We start from the raw sequence: 26288 nt of genomic DNA, 5'->3' as shown, positions 1-26288 counted from the left end.
AGTTTCTTATAGGTATAAAGAAAAGTGGATGGTTGATATATGCTATGAATCATGTGACCTTTTTACATAAGAGACAAAGATCTTTATGTGCACAGTTTTCTGTGGACACGTGGATTTAATGCTAATCCAGAAGAATATAGATTGTGTCTGTATAAAAAATTAAAAAATAAAAATCACTTTTTTTTACTGCCCTGTTTATGGTATGTATAGAATCTATTCTAATTCAATTTGTGCTGATTTCCCACAACTTGAGTTGTGCTATATTAAAGGAAACTTCATTATAACAGACTGTATTTGCCAGGTGTATATTTAGAAACTAAGTTATAAAGATGATTAAGTGTATCTGTTAATTATTGTTATTTTGTGTTTTAGGAGCGTTGAACATAAAAATAAAATAAAATCCTACAACATGTAGCATCCTTTGTCCTCCAGCAGGGGGCATATTTGATGCACACCAAGATCATACGTGTGTCAATTGGACATAATCAGATCAAGGCATTCAGAGCAGCTTCACTGTAACTATGGAGATCAGATGAAAGTACACTGACGTCCTCGTGTTTTTCTTTATTACGGAAATGTAATTCATGTTTGTAAAACAGCACATAAAGGGACAGTTTCCCTGTGCAAATACATTTGGTACTTCGACAACCACAAACCACAAAATCTCATAAAAACCCACGACATGTTCTAGGTCCTCGGAAATAAATACAATATAAGCTTACGTTTGTCAAAGGTTTACCCCCCAGTTATTTGTGACAAATAAAGGGGGAGGAAAGTGCATCATCACAGAGTTGGGGAGGAGAAGATTGAGCAGAGCGCTCGTCTGGAACCACGTTGGTGTCCAGATCATTCTGCACTAAAGTCATCAGGAAGGTCTGAGAGCAGGAAGACAACTCACGAGTGAGTGACTTTACACGCTCCAAACACTCGGCACGCTCCACGGACCTAAACATATCAGTCAGCAATGAGTGACCATGACAAAAGTCTCACACGTAAGAATAATGCTAAGGATTACATACATGTTTTACCAACACCCTACAATAACGACAAGAACTCACTGTAGGCCCTTTGTGGATTGCATTATGTAATCTGAGGTTAATACTTTTTGTTGTTGTTTGGATCAACATGTAAAACAATTTATATTAAGTTCTGGATTAGTTTAACTTAGTATTTGCTTTGTGCTAATTAAGGTTTTGACTGTGGTCGACACAGAAAAGTAAAGTTTCATCTCTGTCAACACTCTTTAAGTTCCCAAACGTATCATAAACAGACTGAACCATTAGGAGAAAACAGCTAAGTGTGATGTTTCTGTAATAAATTGAAAATGTGATGGAGCACTTACAAAAGACACTAAGCAATAGTGAAACATCAAATCCATAACATTTAAATTGCAGCTACCCGCTGTTTCAAATGTGGGATTTCTACTAGAAGACAATCGAATGGTTCAGTCCTACATTAGAACACATGAATTCTCACTTGTGAGACCAGATTTGAACCTGGAAGTGGTTTTAAAGCAGATTTTTGCCTTTGAAATATTAAAGAAAGACAAAGAAAAGGAACATTTTGATTAAGAAGAACAAGGTGCTCTGCATTGGAAACCCTCTTAGATTAATGGGCCAAGAGGAGGAAATCCCTGCCGACACCTCGTGGTGGGAGGCCCGCTCATGACTTTTTTTTGCTCATGTTTGCTTCATTGTTGAGGCACAGGAGACACACAGGAGTCAGGAGACACACAGGAGTCAGGAGACACACAGGAGTCTCTTCCACTAACACAAACACTGTCCTTCAGTGGTAGAACATGCGCTGAACAACACAGAGTTCAAAATCACAAGCTTTTTCATCCATTTGTGTCCTTTTGCCTGGAAGAGATGCAGTTTTCATTGTCACAACAACGGTGCCATTCTGAAGGTAAAAGCGCAAGGATGAGGAAGGATTAGGAAGGATTAGGAATATGCAGTTCCTCTCACCATCACCACCACCATTTACACTTTGGAGTATGGATTCTTCTCTGCAACACTTGAGGAAAGAAAACTAGGAGCATCGCCTGAAAACTCACTGAAAAGAAGTGAATCTGTACAAATACCAAAGTGTTTTGCTGAGATATAAGTGGAGAGTTATCATACAGTGACTGGCATAGTACAGTATATGCATATCATTGAGGGGATCAGCACTTCACAGTCAGTCATTAAAACAGACACATCTTACGACCAACGCCTGGGCCTACGCTCTGCAAAATCAAGTGCAGACAGTTGAGGGTTTTTTAAAGTAGGCGGTGTATGAGGTACTCGTGCTGAGTCAGCGTTCAGCGGGAGACAAAACAAGTGGAACAAAAATGGTTCTGATGTGAACGGGTTCATGTACAAGGATTCAAATCACTAACATTCTGATTGTTGGATATTTAGAGGTGCACCACAGGGCTGGGTGATACAGGGAAACATCTTATCATCATATACTGCTTTACATCGTTTGACATTAACAAAACGGACATTTCTGTAATATTAAATAATATCTATTTAAGTTTATATCTTGTTGTTTCTCATGAGAAGTTTTCTTTGTTTATGATCTGTATTACATGATCTTAAACTACACTTATTATTACCTTTCAATTCAGATAATATCTGCTTTATTTCTTTGGCATTAAATGTTAAATGAAGGATATTTACGTGTGTTAGAAACAATGAAATTGACTATAAATATGGTCAAATTCTGCTATAACACAAATAATTAGTTAAAATTATGTCTTTTCATCAATATGTGAATATATAATATTTAATGTATAATATTTGGTGTGTTTCACACATTTATTCAATAATAACTAATAAATATGATGATTATCAATGCAACAGCCTTTAAAAGCAGGAAACATCATCACAGGGTAATAAACTGCCCCGCTCTATAGTTTACCATGCTCTTTCCTGACACAATAAACTCATAAGATATTCTAACACTGTGTTATCATGTGGCAGATACTTTCAAGGAAAACCTAACAAACCAAACCAAACCAAATCATGTTGAATGATTCTTGTGTCCTTCTGCAAACTGTATATAACACTCACGGCTTCCCTTAAAAGTGTTAAAAGTGACCTCTCATAAATCACTGAAATAAGCAGCAGGAGCTCAACCGGATGACATGTACTGTGAATGAAGAGAGGCAGTAGCTGTTGATACCTTGACACTAAAGGACAATAATAAAGAACTATCTTGATTCCATGTATCATTGTAGAGGAAGAATGTCGTGGTTTTCTCATCAGTCCACACATTCATTTTCTTTCTCCTCCATTTCCAAGATTTTTCCATTGCAGTGAAATGCAAAATCTAAAGTGACGTTTTCATTGCACTTATTAATTATTTAATTATTATTAAACTTTTATCTATACTAACTTTTCCACCTCCTACAGCAAAAACTTTCAGATATTTCAAGAAGAGTTTCCTGTTTTTTTTTTTATCCAAAAACAAATCAATCAAATCAAAAGTTTGCATTAAAACACGCTCATGGAAACCCAGCGTACGACTCTGCATGAGTACCTTATACTTCCCTCCTAAAGAAATAATAATAACCAAACTATCCTTTTCAAGGTCCAGTGTGTAAGAATCAGTGACGTCTAGTGGTGAGACTGAGAACTGCAACACACGGAGGTTTAGTGTTGTCAGCAACAAGAGCATTGAGGCTGATACCAGGATATTTAAGGACACTAAGGATGCACAATATTGGACTTTTTGCCGATATTCGATATATCAGGAGGGTTTGGGCTAACAGACGATACAGATATTCAGGTTTTTCAGGCCAATATCGGCCGATAACGATATTGTGCTGATAATATCATGCATCCCGAGTACTGTATTATTTACTTTGATTTGAAAAGCCGAAGATTGTAGTCATGTAAGATAGCAAGTATTGGCAGTGAGAGTCTATTTTCCACACATCGAGATTCTCTCTTAAACGATTATGAGTCCATATTAATATTATTAATAATAATAATAATAACAATGATAATAATAATGATAATAATAATGATACAGCCATAATGCACCGTTTTAACACTGTGTTTGGTCGAGCCCAACTTTTGTGTCAATAAACTGGATCTGATCACATGGTGTTCATGCATGTGCCGCCTCGTTAGCTTTAGCAAAGATAGCTGAGCGAGAGCTATCACTAAAGTGTAAAATGTTGTTTGTCTTCTACAGAGTACAGAGTGAATATAGAGTGAATGAGTGAGCTGCACAAAAGCCTTCACTGTGTGAAACTAACGAAGAAACATGAGCAGCAACATGTCACGTTAGCACCTGGAGCTGGAGGATGAACAAATGACGAATCTTCCACAGAAGTGAGAAAACATGAAGCTCATCACAAACTATGTTGTTATTTTCATCGCAAAGGATTTAGATTTCCAGTGAAATTTGTGGTTCCATTTCATATTAAGATGCCATTTTAAACTCGTAGTGGATTTAAATCACGAGGTAAATAAAGATTCCCGCTCCTAGCGAGTATTAGTAATGCGTAGTAAGCGTCTGCCTGGTTTGTCCATTTGGGCTTCTGTAGAAACATGGCGGCATAAGGACGACCCCTGCCTGACGCTCATAAAAAAGGCTTTTTCTGATTCTACGAAAATCAGACTATTTTAAGTTTGACACCATTTTCACATTGTGCAGATTAAACGCAGTTCTGACATGTTACACACTGGACCTTTAACGAGGATTTAAGGGTCACAACATGAAGGCCTTCGTGGGTTTGCTTTACTGATTAAAGGCCATTTTCGGGGTGAACATTTCTTCCTATAGAAAAGTAAAGGGAGCAGGAGAATCAGCTGTCAGTATATGTACATGATCACATGATCACGTGATCACACACCCACAGCAACAACAACAGGTCCATCACAGCCTGCCTGTCTGTCTGCCTGCCTGTCTGCCTGCCTGCCTGTCTGTCTGTCTGTCAGGCGTTTCTCCTGGAGTTAGTGGTGGCGGTGGAGCGACCCGTCTCATGGTCTGGTCTGTATTTGAGCCAGCAGATGAGCCACGTGACCACCACCGAGAACATGGCCAGGATGCTGGCCACCGACAGGCAGATGGGTCCCGCCGGTGATGGAGGAATGCTGTGACTGTGCACAAAGATCAGGCCCATGAAGAGCAGCACCAGCATGGACAGGAAGGAGAAGATCACGCACACGCAGCCGGTGGTCAGAGCCACGCGCTTGCAGCTCTGGCAGCTGTCGTAGCGCACCGAGTCCTGGGAGAGTGTCGTGGCCGTGGACACGGTGGTGGACTGCGTCGCCTGGCTCGCGCTGGACGTCCCCGACGCCTCCTCCCGGCGCAGGGCGATGAGGGCCGGGTGCAGCGGCGGAGGGTAGGGCGGCAGAGCGTCCTGGGGCAGCGGGTCCGAGTCGATGTAGAGCGGGAAATCCTCCGTCACCTTGGTGTTGTTGGGCAGGTTCTGCACCCGATAGTCCGGCACCGGAGTCCGGTGGCGGCAGACGGGGCAGCTGATGCGCCATGGCCGCTCCTCCCGGAGGTGCAGCGTGTTCAGACACTCCTCGCAGAACGTGTGCAGGCACTCGAGGATCTTGGGGGCCCGGCGGTCAAGGTCGAAATAATTGTAGCAGATTTTGCATTCGTACTCCTCGTAGGGGAACGCAGAGGTGCAGGCCTCGCCCCCTCCGCCGCTGCTGCCGCCGCCGCCGCCGCCCGGGGGTTCCGCCGCTGCTCCGTGTGATGCCAGGTCTACCTCTGCCATGTCATCTCTCGCCATTCACATTCTCCGGTGAGCACAAAGGGACAGATGCTGATGACGGTGCACGTCTCCTCTCCTCTGCCCCTCCTCATTGACTCTGCTGCTGCTACTGAAGCTGCTGCTGCTGCTGCTGCTACTGCTGCTGCTCATGTGTCTTCATCATGTATGAAGAGCAGACACTTCTGCTGCTGCTGCTGCTGCTGCTCTTTGATCCCTGTAAAAACAAGTGGTGCTCTCCTGTTGAGGCTGAGTGGGAATAAAGATGATGTAATGGTGGTGACTCCGCTCCGAGGATTCATCCATCCACAGCATCCCACTGAACACACACACACACACACACACACACACACACAGTGATGTTGTTGTGTCAGTGGTCTGGGTGTGTGCAGCAGCAGCAGCAGCAGCAGCTGTGACGTACACAGATCATGATGTCAGACAAAGGATGCGCTAATTTGGCCAATTCACTACAGTGTTTCCTGTAACAATAACAAAGTGCGCGTGAACTCACACAATGTAGCCTGTACCAGTAAAATCACCATCACACACACACACCAATGTGTTTTTCTATCTTAGTGAGGACACTCAGACATAATGCATTCACGAGCCCCTTACCCTAACCTTCACCATCAGTTCTCCCCTTATCCATATAAAGCATGTCTGTCTGTCTGTCTGTCTGTATGTCTGTCTGTCTGTCTGTCTCTGTCTGTCTGTCTGTCTGTATTACAAAGTCATCAAACACTACAATATGAAAATCCTCAGTAAATAAAAGATACAGTCATATTTAAATCTGTATTATATATTAAAATAAGTTGACTTACGTTTCACATAAGACAGTGAATATAATATATTAGTGAACTTTTGTAAACATCTTTAATAGATCACCTTGTCCCTCTTCTTTCAGCTTTTCTCTTTATGGTTCTACTAGACATTATTCTTGTTTACCAATCAAATAAAATAAAAATCCAAACAGTAAAAAGCAAACACGAGACTCTCATGAGAACAAGTGAATGTCACATATGGGACTGTGGTACAGCAGTGAGGACACTTTATGAGGACATAATGCTTGCCCCTGACCTTAACCTCACCCAGCACAACTCAATGCATGATCCTAACCTTTAAATGAACAATAAACATAGATAATCCCCAAATTATATCTTGAATCATTAACAGCCATTTTAAGGTGTGATAGAACATGAGGATCAACTAAAAACACTTTCACTAATCATCCGCTTTCCCAGAATTACAATTACAGTTTTTTTTTTGTTTTTTTAATTAGTTAATTTAATTAGTGACAGTGAATTTGTCCTCTGCATTTAAACTATACGTATACACCAGTGGTAGTGAACACACACACACACTCACACACACACACACACACACACACACACACTTGACCCACCAACCCTCTGGTTACAAGCCCAATTCCTTTACTCTTGGCCACAGGCTTAAAACACACACTCAGGTTTGCACAGCTATTCTTGTCAGGACACTTGATTGACTCCCATTCATTCGGACAAACCAAATCTTATCCCCAACCGTAGAACCAGTTAATGCCTAAGATATATATATATATATATATATGTATCACTTTATTCCTTTTTAAGTCTTTCTGTTGCTCCGTTACAAATAATGCTATCTTCTAGATTGTGTAGAAGATTTACATCTGGATCTGATACACAATTTAGAAGATAGCATTATTTGTCATTTCAAACCAGCAATGTAACATTTAACATCCCAGCACAGAGGAGGTTGTTGAGCCACTGCCTCCACCAGTAGATTCATATTTTTATTAATTTAGCCTTACGTATACAAGTCATCTTATCTCACTCTCATTCACATGAGAGACCTGTTCCCTGTCTAACACACACTCACTGTCACCATCTCACAAGGACACAAGTATGTTGTGTGTAATGTACATGTAAGTGAAAGACGTGTGTGTGTGTGTGTGTGTGTGTGTGTGTGTGTGTGTGTGTGTGTGTGTGTGGAAAAAGCTCAAACTAAATGTAGGAAAAGGGAACATGGGAGGAATGGAGTCATTGCTGTAACTTTTTTTATAAATCATTAACAAGTTAAAGTGGAATCACAGGATTTCTGCAGAAGCATAACGTGGTCATATGATTTCAATCATAAGTCTCAAACTAAATGTGTTCACTTTGATCTCCCTTATCATCAAATTCGTAGCTTTAAGGGTCATAAGATTTGATTTGCTGGGTTTGTTAGTGACTTTCTGTTTGCACAGAAAATGTACTTGTTTTCATGTTTCACTTTTCAGGGAAACTTGAAACAGAAAGCAAATGAGGTTCTCCTGTTCAGAACCTTATTTTTAGACTTTCTCAGCCTCCATGTTCCTGTGGGGAGAGAAAGTCAACACACACACTTTAAACCGCTCACTCCTGCGTTTTCAGCTGACGGAGACACAGGAGCTGGTGGTGTACTGCTGCCTCGTTTGGCCAATTTGTCTTTTCAATTTTCTGTCAGAATACCCGGTGAAATAACACATTTGGGCTCCTGTGATGTAAAAATACAGATTTTCTCTGTGGAAGTTGCTGTAGGAAGTGAGTGGTTTACAAAACACTCAGAAATGACTGTTAAAGTGAGATAAAGCAGTGACCATAGGTTTTGTGGCTGAAATCTCTTTTTCCTTGTGTGGAGTGATGTTTTCTGTGTCTGAGCTGGTTCTCTGTGCACACTTCAAAAAGACTAACATGTCATAACAGCATACAGTGCAGAAATTATAATCCCATAACTCACATACTGTATAATGCTTCCTCATAGATTATACTGTAGTTTACATTACATTACATTAAATGATATTGTCTCATGTCACATGGAGGACATGATAATGTTGAGACATGTCATTCATTGTAAGAATGTCTTGTCTGAATGACATAACCTAATATATCATATTATATCATATTATATTAAATTATCCCATTAAACCAGAAAGTCCCCCAATTGGGTGACCCTGACAGTCTGCGCAGCCTATTTTCGACAAGGTTCGCAAAAAAAGTGAATTTTGAAGCTGGGAATCAAATTAAATAGCGAAATCTGTGCTACAAGGCTGTAAAAACCTATTTTAAATGTGACAAACAGCTCAAATGACACCTAAATGAATAACTACGTATCTAAAACACACACCCTACGGCTCAAATGAAAGCTGAGACTCAGCTGTTGTTTCCAACAGTGTAAGACAAAACATTACAGAGATGAAAGCCAAAGAACACAGACACAGAAAGTGCCTTTGATGTTTCTCTGTGAAAAGTGAATCTTTCAGCGTCAACACAGCTCTCTCTACGGTTAGACTGACTTCCTGTGTTACATTCAAAACAGTCCGGGCGTCTCCAGCTGACCTAACGTCCCTTTGGGAAGCATTACCCTATCCTAAGGCAACAGTCACGTCCGCGCGCTCTGCTGCTTCTCATTGGCTAACAACGCTGTCAATCAAAATTCGGAGACGACAGCGTCCTTCTATTGGCTGTGAGGAAGCCAATGAGATGTCGTCATTCATGTAGACCGTTCCCTCGCTGAGCTACAGGCCAGAAAAGAGTGACACGGCTCAATGGAGCCATCTGGTGTTTGTTTTTGGAATGAAAAACATATTAAAGTCTGCAGGAAGTTTGAAACAATGGCATAAATTATTTTATTGAACATTAATAGTTATATAAAAGTGAATAAAGTAGTTTAATACATGATTTAAATACAAATGGTACAGACAGTAACAATGTGCCAAATAAGTCCTCGCCTGTCATTTCTGCACTAAAATCTCTCTCATTTTGTTCTGCTTCACTTGATCAAAGTCAAACTTTGCACAGATGATGTTCACATGTTGAGTTTAGAGCTGATTCTCCATCATTCCAGAGAGATATTATATTCAGCCTGATGTTTTGTTTTCAGGCAAAGCTGAATTATTTTCATTTTCATTTACTCTTCACCAGTAACACACTGATGTTTACACATCTTAACAAATCCCACAATGTTTCCTTTTACTTTGACACCAAAGGTATTTAAATAGACCTGGTGGTTGCAGAGATATACTCATCGAGCAGAGACCTAAAAAATAGGTTTGAGGCTTAAAGGGTTAAATTATATTATATTATATTATATTATAGCCAGGTTTACTGGGTCTTGGTCTGGAAGGTCAATGATCAGAGATAAAGAAATAATTCAAGGGAAAACAACTAAACATGTTACCGATGCAGACCCTGTGAAGTCCCCACATGATTGTTTAGAGCAGAGGTCTCAAACAGGCCACTTTTATTTTGAAATGATGTGAAATGTCGTCACAAATGTCTTTAATGTAATGAGGGAATCATTCTATATCATTCCAGTTTAGACCACTGCTTTAGAGGTTCTTTACTGGATTTTCAGCTTAATTGAGTTTATGTAAATAAATAAATAAATAAAAATGGAATGGAATGAAAGCTGTGGGTGGCAAATATTCTATAATGTATGTACACACACACACACACACACACATACTGTACTGTACATGTATGCAAGACCACAATGACCACGTGTCACAGGCTCCATCTGTTTACATGCCAGAGGAGTTAAAGTCCAGTTTATGGCTGCAACAATAACAGTTATTTTAATGATCAATTAGTGTAAAACATGTGTCTCAGTTTCTCCTCCTCTCACGAGTTAAATGTGCTTTTTGTCACACAACACCAGGCTAATAAAAATAATAATGAAAAATAGCATGAAAGTAATATGATTGAGGGGCGCGATTAGAGATTGATTTAGGCAACATAGCCTCAGGGGCCCTTAGTTCAATAAAGTCATTTTTGTGTTATTTGGCCAAAAGGGGCCCCTCTTTTATATATCAGGGGTGATATTGAGATATATCACATAAGAAATAACCATTGAAATATTGGGATGAATAACATTATGTATATATGTATATATATATATATATATATATATATATATATATATATATATACTATAATAACATTGTAGTGAAGATATTGGGATAGTAGCACAGAGGTTTGGGCTTCAGGGCCCCTGAGCTCTCTGAGATCTTGGGCCCCTGGTAGTAATCTGTAATCCATCCTTGTACTAGTGCTGTCAAACGATTCAAATATTTAATCCAGATTAATCGCAATAATGTCATAGTTAACTCGCAATTAATAAATCTCGCGATAAAAAAACTGACTCTGTTAATAACTGACAGCACTAATTACAGTTTTCATATTATTATGGTTATTCTATGTGACGTCATAAACACGTCATGTGTCTTTACTTTGTTATTATTCCTGGTTGTAAATCTTCCCCACGTGTAATAAACTGTGTAGTTTATGAGCCTGAGCACCTGTGACATCCCAGAATAAAGGTCGGACAAAAGCGTTACTACGCCCCGCCCCCTGCGTGTACCTGCAGCGAGCGTGCTGCAGCCACACCCGCGACAGACCTGTCTGTCTGCCTGTGTGTCTGTGTGTGTGTGTGTGTGAGTGTGATTTCTACCGGACACACTGGAGCTGTTCACGTACCTCAACGGCCCGGAGCCCGTGGCCCGGTTCCAGAGACGATGCGGACTTTTCCTCGTGGAAGCCGCGCATTACAGCCGAGCGAGCACGCGCAGCCCCGCGGACCACAGCGACAAACCTGCACGTGGGCGACTTCAGGAAAGAAGACACAACCACAGCCATCAGCAGCAGCAGGAGCAGGAGCAGCAGCAGCAGCAGCAGCAGGAGCAGCAGGAGCAGGAGCAGCAGCAGGAGCAGGACAACAATTCAAACTACAGAGACAAGGACAGAGGATGTGTCGATGGTGTAAGTGTAAAGAGAACAAAGAATATAAAGAAACAAGAACGACAGCGTTCACCTGTCGTTCACCTGCACTGATTGTTTACTGAGTAGATATTTGATCACAAATAAGAAGAAATGAACTAAGACTAAAGCTCTAAAAGATCAGTCAGTGCTTATAACACCTGGTTATAACCAGGGTTCACACATTTTTAAAAACATTTTTAATTCATTAATGTTTCCTTACAACTGCCATGACTCAGTTTAAGTGGTTTTAACAAAGGTGGGGCTCTATAGTGACCACAGGGCCCAGTGATGAGGCTCTTGCCCTTTGGAATCTTAGTCATCTTAGTCAACATCCACAACACATAAACATGCTGATGTGTTACAGCACACACACACACACACACACACAGGGATCATCATTCACATCACTGCTCATCCCATCATCACTTCCACGGACACATGACGTGTTTCCATGTCATCACTGCTGTGTCTTCATTCCAACAAAAGAATAATGGACAGAGACAAAAGTCACAGACGCAGAAGAAAAGGACAAGCAGACACAAGGGGACAGGAGACACGAGGGGACGAGCAGACACGAGGGGACAGGAGACACGAGGGGACGAGCAGACACGTGGGGACAGGAGACACAAGGGGACGAGCAGACACGAGGGGACGAGCAGACACGTGGGGACGAGCAGACACGAGGGGACAGGAGACACGTGCAGCACGTGCTGCTTCTAGCTCTGGAGAATGGTTAGTTTTACATAAGTGAGTGAAAGTAATTATCACAGAGCTTGTCAGTGATTTTAGTGATTTAGTGTCAGGTCAGTAATCATTACCAGAGATTGTCAGTAAAGATTAAATGATTCAATTAAATGATTCTAATGCCGTGCAAATAGACCAGAAGTAAATATGAGCACACATCATCCTGTACTCAGTGGTTTTCTGCAGATTTAGAAGTATTCAGTATTCAGACAGTCTGTGGTAAACCTCGGGGGTTTGTGACATACGATAAAACACCATTCTGAAGCAAAAGATGGTGAAAAGCACCTAAGCACAGTAAGTCAGAGGTACTTACGTCTGAGGAGAGGAACAGTTCAGTTCATATCTTCATCATACATCAGCATGTTCAGATATTCTTTACATGAAGTGAAAGCATTCAGAGTCTTGATCAGACACATTAATGTAACAATCTTACATCAAAGTCATACAGAGGAGACATTGCTGCATTTTAACATGCTTTTCATTTAAATAAAATACAATAATAAACCATAAAAAACTGAGCCGGCAACAGTGAACTTCCACGCTAATCTATACTAAACTAAAAATCTATTAATATAATAGAATATAATAATAAAGACTCCTCAACTGTCCTTGGGAACATTAGCTTGTGTGTGCATGACAACGATTTAAAAAAAGAAAAAGAACAGCTCTCAACTGTGACTCACAAGGAGCCGTTCAATAGATTCAGTTCGTTTGTGAACGTCACAAAATGCTCCCTCACAGGAGACAGAAACGACATCTTCTAACTCTGACGCTCCTCCTGTTTCTTCTCTCGTACCAAATTAAAAACAGAAATGATAACAAAAATACTTCCATTTCTACTCCAGTTCTACTCCATACATACTCTACATTACAATGACATTCGTGTCCTGAACCATGACATGAATTGAATGGATTTTTTAAGTGAACCATTCCACCTGTAAGCACCTCACCATGTAGCAGGCCTCGGCTATGTGGCTAATGAAATGCTAATAAAAACAACCTGAACAACAGTTAACAGTCAAATCTTCTCCAGGAATAATGAATAACTTTAAGTTGGAGACGATTCCTCGCACACTTCACAAACCTGACTGGCTTTTCTGGTTTGTCTGGGCGTCTCTGGGCGTCTCTGGGCGTCTCTGCTCCACCGCGTGACGTAGATCCTCATCTGCATGGCTTCAGCTGGATGTTTACATTCTTGTGTTGTAAACTAAGTGTAAAGAGAGAAGTGTTGGAGAGTCGTGTCACTCTGTGTTGCTCTGAAGGTCCAAACTTGTGTTGTTAAGGTCACTAAATCTACTCTGACCTCCAATAATAACAGTATCACACATGGACGCCTCTCTTCGTGGCATTTTGCAGCATGGTTTCGAGGACGTTCATGAAATGATTAAATCCACGGTTTTGCACCATTGAATACGGTCACATGTGTCATGCTAAGAACACGCCTGTAGCACCAGTTATCGCGTTAGAAAATCAAAAGTTCAATGTTGATTTTCTTGATGACAACACGAACGCGGGGGGTCGAGTTTGGTCGATTTGTCGCCCAGATCAACAGTTGCCATGGTTACTATGAGGTCAGTGGGAGGACGTCGCTCTGGGTACATGGTTAAATCTTGACTTTCAAAGGTCCAGATTGTGACGTGGTTCTGATCCTTATTACCCCGAGTTTACACCGCTCGCCCCGAACAGACAAACCCTGAAGTGACCTCAGAGTCGCTGCAGCGTGGACGACTGACACAGTGCAGAGAGTAGTTTTGTTAATTATACCTTTGTTGACATATGTCAAGGAAGAAGAAGTCAGTGTGTGTTTGCCCTCTGCAGTGTTCCTCTTTGCCTCTTTGCCTCTTTGCCTCACATCCACACTAGTTTTCTGTTGAAAGCCTCTTCACGATAGTGGAATAAACCGGAGCACGTTGTCTTGTGTCCTGTGTTGTTTCCTCTGTGCAGGGCTGCAGCAGACCTCAGTACGAGGTGAGGAACTGGCTGCTGCACGTTCTCTTCCTCTTGTCGTCGGGCCTGGGGCATGAAATCTTCTACATCACCTTTCTGCCCTGCATTCACTGGAACCTGGACCCGTTCCTGTGCCGACGCCTCGTCAGCATCTGGACTGTAAGCTACAGACAATCTCTGTGTGTGTGTGTGTGTGTGTGAGTGACCTGGTTTAGAACAGTCACCGTCTCAAAGTCCTGTGCTGTGTTTCCATCATGGTACGGTTCAGTGTGGTGTGGAATGGTAAAGCCCGGGTCAGACTTCAATAACAACACACTCACATCTGTGATAACTAACAATATACACTATATAAAACAGGTTCAGACGTTGTTATTAACATGTAAATAAATAACGTCTGGTGAGGAAGAGCCTTTAGTATTAAAGTAACCCTGTGTGTGTGTGTGTGTGTGTGTGTGTCACAATGCCACCTCTCTGTTCCATTTCCCTCTCTTCACCTTTCAACCTCCCTTTCATCCCCCCACTCCCCCCTCAAGTGTCCCGTCCCTGACACCATCATCGTGCCCATATATCCTCAGCCATCAGGCGGAGGGCAGGTCACTGACCAGGTCCAGCCTGACCACGGGTCCCTGACATGGTTTGAGGCCACACATTAAGGACACATGAGTGCTTCTGATGTTAACGCTGACAGAATCGTGAAAACACAGCACCCGTGATGTCAGCAGGAGCCACAGACACACACTCAGGGCCGTGCAGAGTGTGTTTTTGTGGCCTTTGTGTCTCTGCCCCGAGCGCTTGGTGGCTGCCCTGCGTCTGAACCCCTGGCTCGACCCCCTCGGGGGGGAGAGATCCCCTTCTTGTGGCGACCCGGCTGCACCAGGGCCCCCTGTGTGAACTCCTTTGAAATAAACACACAAACGGCAACACACACATGCTCGTGTGTCTCCACCTCGCCCGCTAAACACGCTCAGTGTCCTCCCTCCAGTTAGACATTACCAGCTTCCCCCTGAGTTCTCCTCCTCCCCCGAGTCTGCAGTGTTTTATAGACCTCATCAGTTCTCTCTGTCTTTCTCTGGACCCTCAGCCCTCGGGGTCTTCATCGCCCTGCACTTCAAACCTCTCACAGCTTTTTCGTTTTGGATTTATCAAAGGTTTATGGAGGGCACACACACGCACACACACACACACACACACACACACACACCCAGCAGTCTGTCAGCGGTTTGGTTTTACTCTGCAGACTCACACACAAGTCACATTTAAGACCATCATTCAGTTTTCTTAATGTCACGTATGTTAGTCTGACTAAAATCCAGCTAGTCTTAGTCGGACTAACATACCTGTACGGTGCAAATCATAGTCCGATTACTCCTGCATGTATACACTTAGCCGGACTGAAGTCGGACTTGGCGTTCTGTGCATGCACCAACATCTGCTTCCTGGGTCTTTGACCCGGAAGTAAAAGGACGTAAAGACATAAAGGTCAACAGGAAACTGATTCAATATAGTGTTAGCTTATAGAGCGATACAGCGCCACCTACAGAGTTGTCCTCTCTTAGTGGGACTACAGCCTTAGCTTGATTAATCTGTGCATGCAAACGTAATCTGTGGTTTCCGCTGGTGCACTAGAGGCCGGCTTAACGCTATGATGACAGAGAGGCTACGGCTAGCAGCTTTCAGTATTATCAGTATGGCGGCCATCCATTGGTCCACAGTCATTAGACGACAAAATACCAAAGTACAGCAACCACGTTTGTTGATTCACAGAAAGGCCCAGACCAGGACCCGGATCAGCAACCTTCCTGGTGTGAGGCAACAGTGCTAGCCACGTGTGCCTCTGTGTGGCCCAAATAGGAATTCAACTCGCATTCATTTGATTTACAGACAGACGAACATGTATTTTAAAAGTCTGGGTTTAGTCAGACTAACACAATCATCGATCTTTTCCCACTGTGATGTAAAGACACTGATTGTTTGAAGTGTATCCACGTAAATGAAAGACTTCACAGGCTTATGAAACACACACACTCACACACACACACACACACACGCACACACAGACACACACACACACACACACACACACACACACACACACACACACAGTTGTCCTTCACAACTGTGTGGTCTTTGCTGACAGCGTGACTTTGTTTGACTTAGAAAAGCTGGGCTGTCATTAACCATATGCTCATATGCTGATTACACAGCAGTGTCGTTACTATAGTGTTGCAGTGTGTAGATTGTGCACCTGTCGTGTCGCTCACAATAACAAAGAGCTGGAGTTGTACTTTTCCATCACAGCACAAAGAAGATTTGACTGAATGTAAATCATGGTGGTTAAACTGTAGATTTATGTTATGTAACGTTTTGCAGAATATTGAGCTCTGAATGTCACGTGACTCCGTTTTTCACCGTGTTAGAAGCACAAATGAACAAGAGTTCACTGCGTACTTTAAACCCATGACAGAGTGAATGTATGTGATCCTTATAATGCCCCCGCCCCGGTGTTTGGACATGATTCCAGACCTGCAGTATTGTGTCTTCTTCCTGATTGACCTCCCTTCATCTTACTCCAGAGAGTCACCAACAGTTTACAAGAGCCTGGAGGGAAACGGACACAATCTGCCTTTGTGACCAGTCTCTCAGCTCAGGACAGTGTTGTTGTCACTAGCAACAGGCAGTGTGATGTGTTAACGTCGGGTTAGGATGGTGGGAGGAGTTTCTAGAGCTGCAACTAACCATTACTTTTATCATCCATTCATCAGTCGATTATTTTCTCCATGAATCGTTTTGTCCATAAAATCTCAGAAAACCTTAAAAAATGTTGACCGTTGTTCATCAAACCTGCAAATGATGATGTTCTCAAATGTCTCGTTTTGTCCACAAACCAAAATGATTCACTTTTGATGATTTCTTTGTTCTCCGGAGCAAAGAAATGAAGAAAATACTCACATTTAAGAAGCTGAAACTATCAGAATCTTCTTTTTAATCATGAAAAAAGCTTTGAACCAATTCATCGATTATCAAAATAGTTTAAAATAGATAGATAGATAAATAATGGATGAATTGTTTCAGCTCTAGTTGTTTCCTAATAGAAGACGTTACCGTGGTTACCGACGTCAGCTATCATGTGTGTTTATGATACAAGAAGTCATCACATGAGCATTAAATATTAAAATATCATGCTGTTTGATCCTGTAGGACTGTATTCTACTGTATTCTGTATATAAAAGAGAGAATTTTACAGCTTCAGTCATAAGACGCTGGATAATCGAGAGCAAGGGTGTCGTTTTCTCTGTAGCTGAGCTTTTTATTAAGTGTCTAAAATAATCTTTTTCTTTGTTTACCTGATGACAGTCGTGTTTTCATGGATCAAATGTCCGTGTCTCATGGTTCTCAGTGTCATCAGAGCTGCTGTGTGGACCACGTTTGACCAAAGTGACCTGGGCAGCTTTAATGGTCAAATCAAGCTTAATTATTCACTGTTCTGTAGTTCATGGTTTTACTGGTGAGATCTTTATTACACTGGAATGTGTCATAGTCGCTGTTGACAGGTGCAGTTTGTCCAAGTGAAATATTACAGCGTGTGATTCCTGATCACACACATGTTTATGGGACAGGTGGTTTATTTCAGTTCTGACATTAAACGCTTTCACTGAAAATGCTGGCGTTTTTTTGAGTTTTGTCCAGTGATGGAGGATAAATCACGCTTAAGTGGCCGGGGAGTGTCCTCACTGAGACAGCTGTACAGCGTGTGTGAGTGAGTGTTGACCTGTCTTCAACTCTTCTCTGAATGTGACCAGACTGTCCCTGGGTCAGTCCTTTGATGAACTTGACAAAGACGCCAGTGAAACACTGGAATGATGTCTTTACTAGGGACAGCTGAATATGATGTTTGTGTTGATGGAGCAGGCGGAGGGGACGAGGACGAGGACGGGGATGGGGACGAGGACGGGGGTCATATCAGTCAAGCTGGTGGGCATATTCATGGTGTGGAGACAGTGGATGGAGTGTACACTGCAGGGCTTTTTGTATAAATAGACTCGGCTAAATGGGGATGTCATTGTCCTCTGTTTATTGTCTTCTTGGTTTCAATTATTGCGTGTGTGTGTGTGTGTGTGTGTGTGCGTGTGTGTGTGAGTGTGTGTGTGTGTGTGCGTGTGTGTGTGTGTGTGTGTGAGTGTGTGTGTGTGTGTGAGTGTGTGCGTGTGTGTGTGTGTGTGTGTGTGTGTGTAAAGTGTAGGAAGATGCAAATATTGTAATAGTAATGTTTACATTCAAACGTGATCGGAAAACGAGAAGAAAGATTTCGCTTGTGGGAAAAGTGAGGCAGTTCTCGTTCTCTTTTCTCTCGTCTCCTGGTGTAATTTAATTTAATTTAATTTAATTTAATGCAGTCTCTGTTCACTCTAACCCAAAAGTATGTGGACAGTCATTCTGCTAAATGACTCTCAGCTGACTTTAAAAAAACAGAAGAAAACATCTGTTCCATTGATTTTGAAAAGCAAGAAAGAACAATAGCGAAGAAGGAAGGAAGGAAAGAAAGAAAGAAAGAAAGATGTTGCACATATTCACTTGGTAATGACAATAACAATAACTAATTATACAATCATTAGTGTTCGAGCAACAAGGTTGCAAGAACCCCAATGAAACCGTAAGGATTATTATTTTTGGTATAGCAAATTGGTGCTAAGCATTATTAATTAATAATTATTATTAATTATTAATTAATAATTATTCATTATTAGTGTGTGTGTGTGTGTTGCGTTGCGTTTCCATGAGGAAAAGTATCAAAATAACCAGCCTCTACCGTTCCATGCTTTGACACCCGTTCCTTGGGGCACCAGAGTAAAATGGTATGGTCAAGGTGGAGCTAGACTGGCTCCACCCACAACAGTCAGCTGATTGGGTGACAGAAAAATGTCCCTCCCTTGCGATTGGTGTTTGTTTAACGCCTGCAGTCTATTCTCATTATTGTTGAAGACAAGAGCTGCTGGATGTCCTCCTGAAACGATGAATCGATTATTAATCGATTACTAAATTAATCGAAAACTATTTTGATAATCGTTTAATCGGTTTGAAGCTTTTTTTAATGATTAAAACAAGATTTGCGTTTGTTTCAGCTTCTTAAATGTGAGTATTTTCTTCATTTCTTTGCTCTGGAGAACAAAGAAATCATTAAAAGTGAATCATTTTGGTTTGTGGACAAAACAAGACATTTGAGAACATCATCATTTCCAGGTTTGACGAACACGATCAACATTTTTTAAGGTTTTCTGAGATTTTATGGACCAAACGATTCATGGAGGAAATAATCGACAGATTAATCGATGATGAAAATAATCGTTAGTTGCAGCTCTAACAACGTCATGCTACATATCTCACTGTTGCAGCCACCAACAGTGACAGAGTCAAGCCTGACCGGGCCGTACCATTCCATACTGTACTGTACTGTACTGTACTGTACCATGATGGAAACACCACATAAGAGATGACCAGGATCTCCCAGCGTGGATAAGATGTAATTTAGGTTAAAAAGGTCTGTCAGGCTGGAGATGTTAATGTTGGAAATGCAAAGGTGAAGGTCAACTTCAGATGGAGGGAGTATAGTTGTTTTATTAGGAAAAACCTGAGAATGTGAGCTCATGTACGAACAATAACATGTCGTCTGCATAAAGACTCATTTTCTGATGTGTTTTATTACTCTGAATTCCTTTTGTGATGGTTTTCATCACAGTTACATAACTAGATACTCTGGTTTATAACTCTATGAAGGAGTTCCTCTCTGTTTGACTCAGTAAATCTGAGTTTCTGATTTTTCTTATGTTCTACACTTCCCATATTTCTCAGAGTTGTGGCTCATAACCTTATAATAGTTTGTAATCTTAGTTCAGCATGATGACAAGTATTTAGGAGTTTAAAGTGTGTTTGTAGAAGGTTCTGACACATTAACACTGACTGCACTGAACGCTTCCCCTGAGACATGGACGCTCGCTCTCACTGAAAACTTAACCAATACAATCTCTGTCATCGTTACATGATATCAGTAATAATAATAATAATAATGATAATAAAGCTTATTTATATAGCACTTTGCTTAACAACGGTCCCATCAAACCCTAATCAAATATTACAAGGTTTTATATTACAGGCTTTTTGAAGTGTTGTCTGGTGTCCCCGTTGGCAGCCATGTTGTCACTGAGTGTGAGTGTGTGTATTCCAGGCTGGTTCACATTGCAGGTGCACGTCAGTGTCTGAGTGCGTCCCTCACATCACAACATTGAACTGTCCCTTTAAACAACTAACTCATCATGTTTTATTCCATGGGAAAATGAATGTTGTTGTTTTTGTTTCCCACTTTCCTCAGAAACATGTTGTTCCATTTGTTTTATTAAGAGCGAATGGAAGTAATTAGACATGATTATTTAACAATAGATCGTTAAATATCTGTTTTCAAAGAAGAAGATGCATCAGTGATCATTGTCTTAATAAATTACAATCAAATGAAATCATGTGCTACTAAAAGGTTTGGAACGATAGTGATGTTCACATATTTCTGTCGTCTTTGCCACTGCAGTCGTCTCACGCTCTTATATCTCATTTGCCATGGTAACAGGCATCTTTGTGATTATAGTGCCAGTAGAGAGGGTAATAACAGCCTCTCTCTTCTGCTCCTTAAACACACACCAGTGTCCTGCTTCCCTGTCTTTGCACTGTCTTTGCACTGTCTCACTGCTCTGTGCTAAGACAGCCTTTCATTAAATATACAAGGCGGAGCTTTAAATAACACTGAAGCTCCGACGGCCACTGGGGAGCTCGTCAAAGAGAAGAAGCAGCACTTTTTTTACTGGCAGGACACACACACACACACACACACACACACCACTACCTATACAGCACACACACACACACACACACACACACCTTCTCCTCGTCCTCCTCGCCTCGCTCCGCCCCTCTAAAGACACCGTGTCAGCAGATCCTGCGTTCTTCAACTAAGAGATTCTCATAATAGATTCTGTTACAGTGCAACATCTGCACTTTATTCCACTGTGCATGACTCTCCATATGGTTCTGTGCACTTTATTTGTTCCTTTGTTTCGTTGGGAGGCTTATTTATTTATTTATTTATTTATCTATGACAGTGATTGATTTTAGAGCCCAGCCTAAACAGGATTTAATTGAATCTCCTCATTATTGTATTATTGGCTTCCCCTGAATCAAATTGCCGTTGTTCTTGGCAGCACACTGCACTCATTTCCTTTTTATTTGTCTCCCAATGACACTGTGAAGTGAAGGCTTACCTGCAGCTGTGTGTGTGTGTGTGTGTGTGTGTGTGTGTGTGTGTGTGTGTGTGTGTAGATGTAAAGTTGGACTTTGGTGCAGGAGAGTGAGAGGTTACAAAGTGACACAAACAGCTGTTTGCAGTTGAGATGTGAACATATTGTTAAGATATTATAGAAAACCTGGTTATACTTGAAAAAACCTGAACTATCCTCTTAAAAATAAGAATAATTTGGACGTGTTTATAACACACATGTACTGTGACCTCTCTTCTAGATCGTGATGTATATCGGCCAGGTAACGAAGGACATGCTGAAGCTGCCGCGCCCTCTGTCTCCCCCTGTGGTGAAGCTGGAGACACGCGTTGACGCAGAGTACGGCCTTCCCTCGACACATGCCATGGGTGCCACTGCCATTTTCTTCACCTTTTTACTCAGCGCTCCATCCAGGATACAGGTGAGCATCAGTCAGCGGTGACAGCAAGAGAAACCTGCTGACTCCTCCCTCCCTCCCTCTCTCCCTCCCTGACACTGTTCACACTGAGATGCCGGTGACGGCTCAAGCCGTCCCAGCCAATCAGAGACCAGGACAGAGCGTCTTATACTGCTGCTCTGTCACATCCCTCGGCCTCACCTTACAGACCCTCAGAGCGTGAGTGTGAGCCAACAGTGAATATCCACTGAACCTAAGCAGGATATTTCTCCTCACCTTCTGTGACTTGCTCTGAGCATCTAAATGCATCAACATCGGGCGTGTTTGGAATGCAACAGCAGATCATCAGAGAGAAGACGAATCCACAATATCTGCACCCGATTAAACCTGACTTCATCAATTCCATTCATCACTGTTCTCGTTAGAGCGCCCCCTGGTGTGTGATCTCACAGTGACGGCTTTTCTCAAATTATTTGTCAACTATTTAGTTCATTTACAGGATTTCACTTTCATTTTGTTAAAGAAATGTTTTTTTGTTTACCTTGTTAGGTCAAATATGTCAGAAACTGTGTAAGTATATATGTATGTGTATATCACACTAGTTCAGCTGATACAATCACAGCCATTTGAACGCATATGACGAACAGTCACTGGAAAAGGGCGAAGGGTCGAGAAAGCAGAAACATCAAACACTGAAACATGGCCATTTTAGGAACTTATTATAAATATATTATATAAATAATGAAATAACTGTTAGTGTCGTCGTTGTAGACGAACACATTTGACAACTGAACGATTTATGTGTTCAAATAGTTGTTCTTTGGTTTTGTTGCTGTTGGACTGGATTGTGTTACACAGACCTGGCAACCCTGCACAACATCAGCCTGAAGTGTTGTGATGACAGTGACAGTATGTTCAAATAATCATGTCTTTATCAGTGTAATATTCACTGTTTTTAAAGGGAAGAACTGACTGTAAATTATTATTATTATTATTATTATTATTATTATTATTATTAATAACAATAACATTAAAAAGCACGAGTACGTGTTGAGTTAGTCAGTGTTCATGAAGAAGCTTCTGTCAGTGAGTGAGGCTCTCACAGGCCGCTCAGTGGGATGAAGGGAGTGGCTCCGCCGTCCATCACCGAGCCTCGACTGAGCCGCTGGACAATGGGCGGGGAGGGGCGTGGCCAGCAGTCGCCATCAGTCAGCGTCAGTGGATGTGCTGTTAATGACTGTCAGTCCACGTCTCTTTATCTCTCACACTCAGTCAGTGAGTCAATAAAACGCTCAGCGGCTCAATCAAAGGCGGCGTCTGTGATGAATGCAGCAGTTTATGGTCTGGACAGCTGTCACATCACGTCAGCTTTAAACTCGGCTTCTCTCAAGGTCACAGAAAAACCGTGAGACGTCCGTTTACAGTAGAGTCTGGAATTCCTCAAAGATTCCACCCAATGAAAAGAGCGCACGGCCGTAAATAAGTAGCAGGCTGTGACACGAGGCCCCGGGGCCACTCGCCCTGTTCTCAGAGCAGGTCAGAGGTCATGACAGTCAATCACAGCATGACCCCCCCCACCCTTTCCTCCTGTCCCTGGCATCCTTTGTGGCCATTCATAAAAAAGAAAAAAAAAACTCTCTTCATGAACTACCAGTGAATAGACTTCCAGCTGCAAAGGACAGGAAAAGACAGAGGGGAGGAGAGAGGAGAGGAGGGGAGGGGAGGGGCGGAGGAGGTGAATGAATACACAAGGCCCCTCTTCTCACTGTTATTGAAATGAGGGGGGGGGGAGAGACCTGCCGCCATAGGTAAAGGAGGGAGGGGAGAGAGGATGGAGACAGTCGTGGAATAAAAGAAGGCAAAGAGGGAGTTCCATGTCTGCTATGACTAATGATCACGGCTCAGTCACAGACTAAGGAACCACTTTTTGTTCCTGCACTGAGGAATGTTAAGAATTTGAGGAGCATGTGACAGATGACAGCATGAGTTTGATCTTTGTCATGTGATCAGTGTCTGAAAGAGAAGCTCAGGAGAAACTTGACCGTCACACTAGATTAAAGACAAATAACAATAATCATAGACGTCACAAGTTTCTATGAAAGATGCAGAAATGAAAATGACCTGTCACCTGTCAGAGTTCACTGTAAATCCACTGAGATCAGAGGATCTCAGTGGATTGTCCTTCCAGACCATCTCCATCTCACTGCACAGTCACTGGAGGGAAACAAATGGACCCAATCTGGCTTTGTGACCCTCTGCTCTGGAGTCTCTGGGCTGAAGAACGCGCTGCTGTCACTGGAAGGTTTAAAGGCACATTTATAATATATATAAGACGATATTCATCCATCGTGTGGCCGTGTAAACAGCAGAGCTTCAGTCACTGCTGCACTCTGGGATCAGTGTGTTTGATTCCAGCGTCTCCAGTGAAGCAAGTTGTCAAGAGTCTGAGCAGAGATCTGGAAATATTGTCATTAATGTCTCACGATATTCTCCTGTCTGTGAAAGTAACGTGTAAACGGACTCTTGTGAACTGACTGTGTTTTTCTGACCCAGTTTCAGTTCGAGGTGGGTCTGCTGATGGCGGCGACGCTGTCATCGTTGGTGTGTCTGAGCCGGATCTACACTGGCATGCACTCAGTGTTGGTGAGAGAGTCTCCACACACACACACACACACACACACACACACACGTCTAACTCTGACCAGGGTGTGACCCCGCCCCCTGTGTCAGCTGAGACTGGCACAGCTTCCCCTCATGTGGAGGATAAAGCGATAGAAGATGGATGGATTTATCAGATTTATCATAAGAGCATTAAAATGAGACACAAAGAAATCAAGGGACATTTACAATAGATAAAATGTGTGATTAATCACGAGTTAACTATGACATTAATGCGATTAATCGTGATTAAATGTTTGAATGGTTTGACAGCACTAAAAATAACTAATTTGAATTTACTGATGGAGGCAGCAGTCGATGAAGAACTCCTGTGTTAAGTGATTTAAAGTCACACAGTGATTTACACAGCAACACAAATGTCCATTTCTCGGTGAATAAATCGACGAAGAAGCCAACAGAGTTTTTCTCTGTTTTCAGTCAAGTCTCAGCACAGCTCTGAATGTGTGTCGCTGGAATCAGCCTCACACTTTCCATTGATCTAGTTTATCTGAACACACAGCTGCTCGACACCAGGAGTGTTGCAACTCCCCTGGGTCCAAGAGTGTAAGGCTAATTACATTTGTCCACAAATGTCTGTCAGGAACCAAAGGGGGGGTGTAAGGGCTCTCAGCCCCTCCCTTTATAGGTCTTTTAAAGTTTAAGTACAGCTAATTATTCACTAAGAAACATGTGACTACAGGCCTGTATGTGCCCTTCTACTGAAATACAGCAGAGGAACTCGGGTGAGACTTCACTGCTGATGTCAATGGGAAATCATTCCATTGACATTCAGGATCAAATGTACCATCATAGTCCACAGTTTGGGAATTGCTGGTATATAGTTTTGAAACAGTAGTCTGACCGTTCTGAGAATATTAAAGTTGACTTTGCATCACTTATTTATCTTGATATGACACACGTTTCATTTCAAATGTGATGTTTGATTTGTTTCTTTATTTAATTAAATTATGATTGAGTTTGACGCCCCTTGCTATGGTGTACGCCTCGAGCCCCCAGAGTCCCCAGAGTCCCTTGACACACCACTGGTGGCAGCATTATATTTAGTGGACAGACACTTTCAGAAGTATTAGAACGACGTGTCCTTGATTAAAAAGCGCTGTCCTTCTGTCCCTTCTCTCAGGATGTGATCTGTGGCGCGTTCATCTCGGGTTTCCTCATGCTCCTCACGTATCCTTACTGGGAAACCTTTGACCGCTTTCAGCTGACCAGCAACATTTCCCCCGTGGTGGCGTTGGTACTGCCCCTCTTCCTCAGCTACACATACCCAGAGCTGGGCCACTACAGCACCACACGGGGAGACACTACCACCATTCTGGGTGCAGGAGCTGGATGTTTTGTGGGTTACTGGGTGAATGAGCAGCTGGGACAAACCTTTGAGCCTCAGAGGAACCTGTTACCTGTTCCTCTGCCCACACTAACAGTCCATGCACTGGCAGTGGGCGTGGCCCGCTTCCTGTTGGGAGTCGCAGCTTTAATTGGGACTCGACAGATAGTGAAAGCGCTGAGTTTGCAGGTGTTATATTCATGGTACAGGGTGCCAAAGGGTGACGACAGCGCCAGGAGGAGGAGAGAAATTGAAGTTCCATATAAGTTTGCTACATACACATCAGTAGGACTTGTAAATACTATATTGGTCAATAGATTGTTCATGCTGCTGGGGCTGCTATGACCTCGTCACGCTAAGTTGCTAGGATCTTATCGTATTTATT

The 26288-nt window shown here is 42.2% G+C and overlaps 2 protein-coding genes across 2 annotated transcripts; one reads left to right on the top strand and one right to left on the bottom strand.

Annotated features, from left to right (window-relative positions):
- Positions 1-549: 549 nt before the first annotated feature.
- On the bottom strand, positions 550-6284 carry LOC131463085 (E3 ubiquitin-protein ligase RNF152). Its single transcript, XM_058634759.1, has one exon. It carries the CDS (start codon positions 5741-5743, stop codon positions 4931-4933), a length of 813 nt encoding a protein of 270 aa, XP_058490742.1. The 5' UTR covers positions 5744-6284; the 3' UTR covers positions 550-4930.
- A 4897-nt stretch (positions 6285-11181) lies between these two features.
- On the top strand, positions 11182-26281 carry sgpp2 (sphingosine-1-phosphate phosphatase 2; the record flags this gene model as incomplete). The annotated part of the gene is made up of 5 exons (XM_058633884.1): positions 11182-11496; positions 14185-14346; positions 21745-21924; positions 24454-24543; positions 25700-26281. Coding segments are annotated over 5 exons (1296 nt in total), but the record flags the coding sequence as incomplete, so codon positions are not given.
- Between the last annotated feature and the right edge of the window lie 7 nt (positions 26282-26288).

This window comes from Solea solea, chromosome 7 (genome assembly GCF_958295425.1).
Source record: "Solea solea chromosome 7, fSolSol10.1, whole genome shotgun sequence".
NCBI lineage: Eukaryota > Metazoa > Chordata > Actinopteri > Pleuronectiformes > Soleidae > Solea > Solea solea.
The sequence above is the reverse complement of the archived record's forward strand: the minus strand, read 5'-3'. Positions and strand labels throughout refer to the sequence as shown.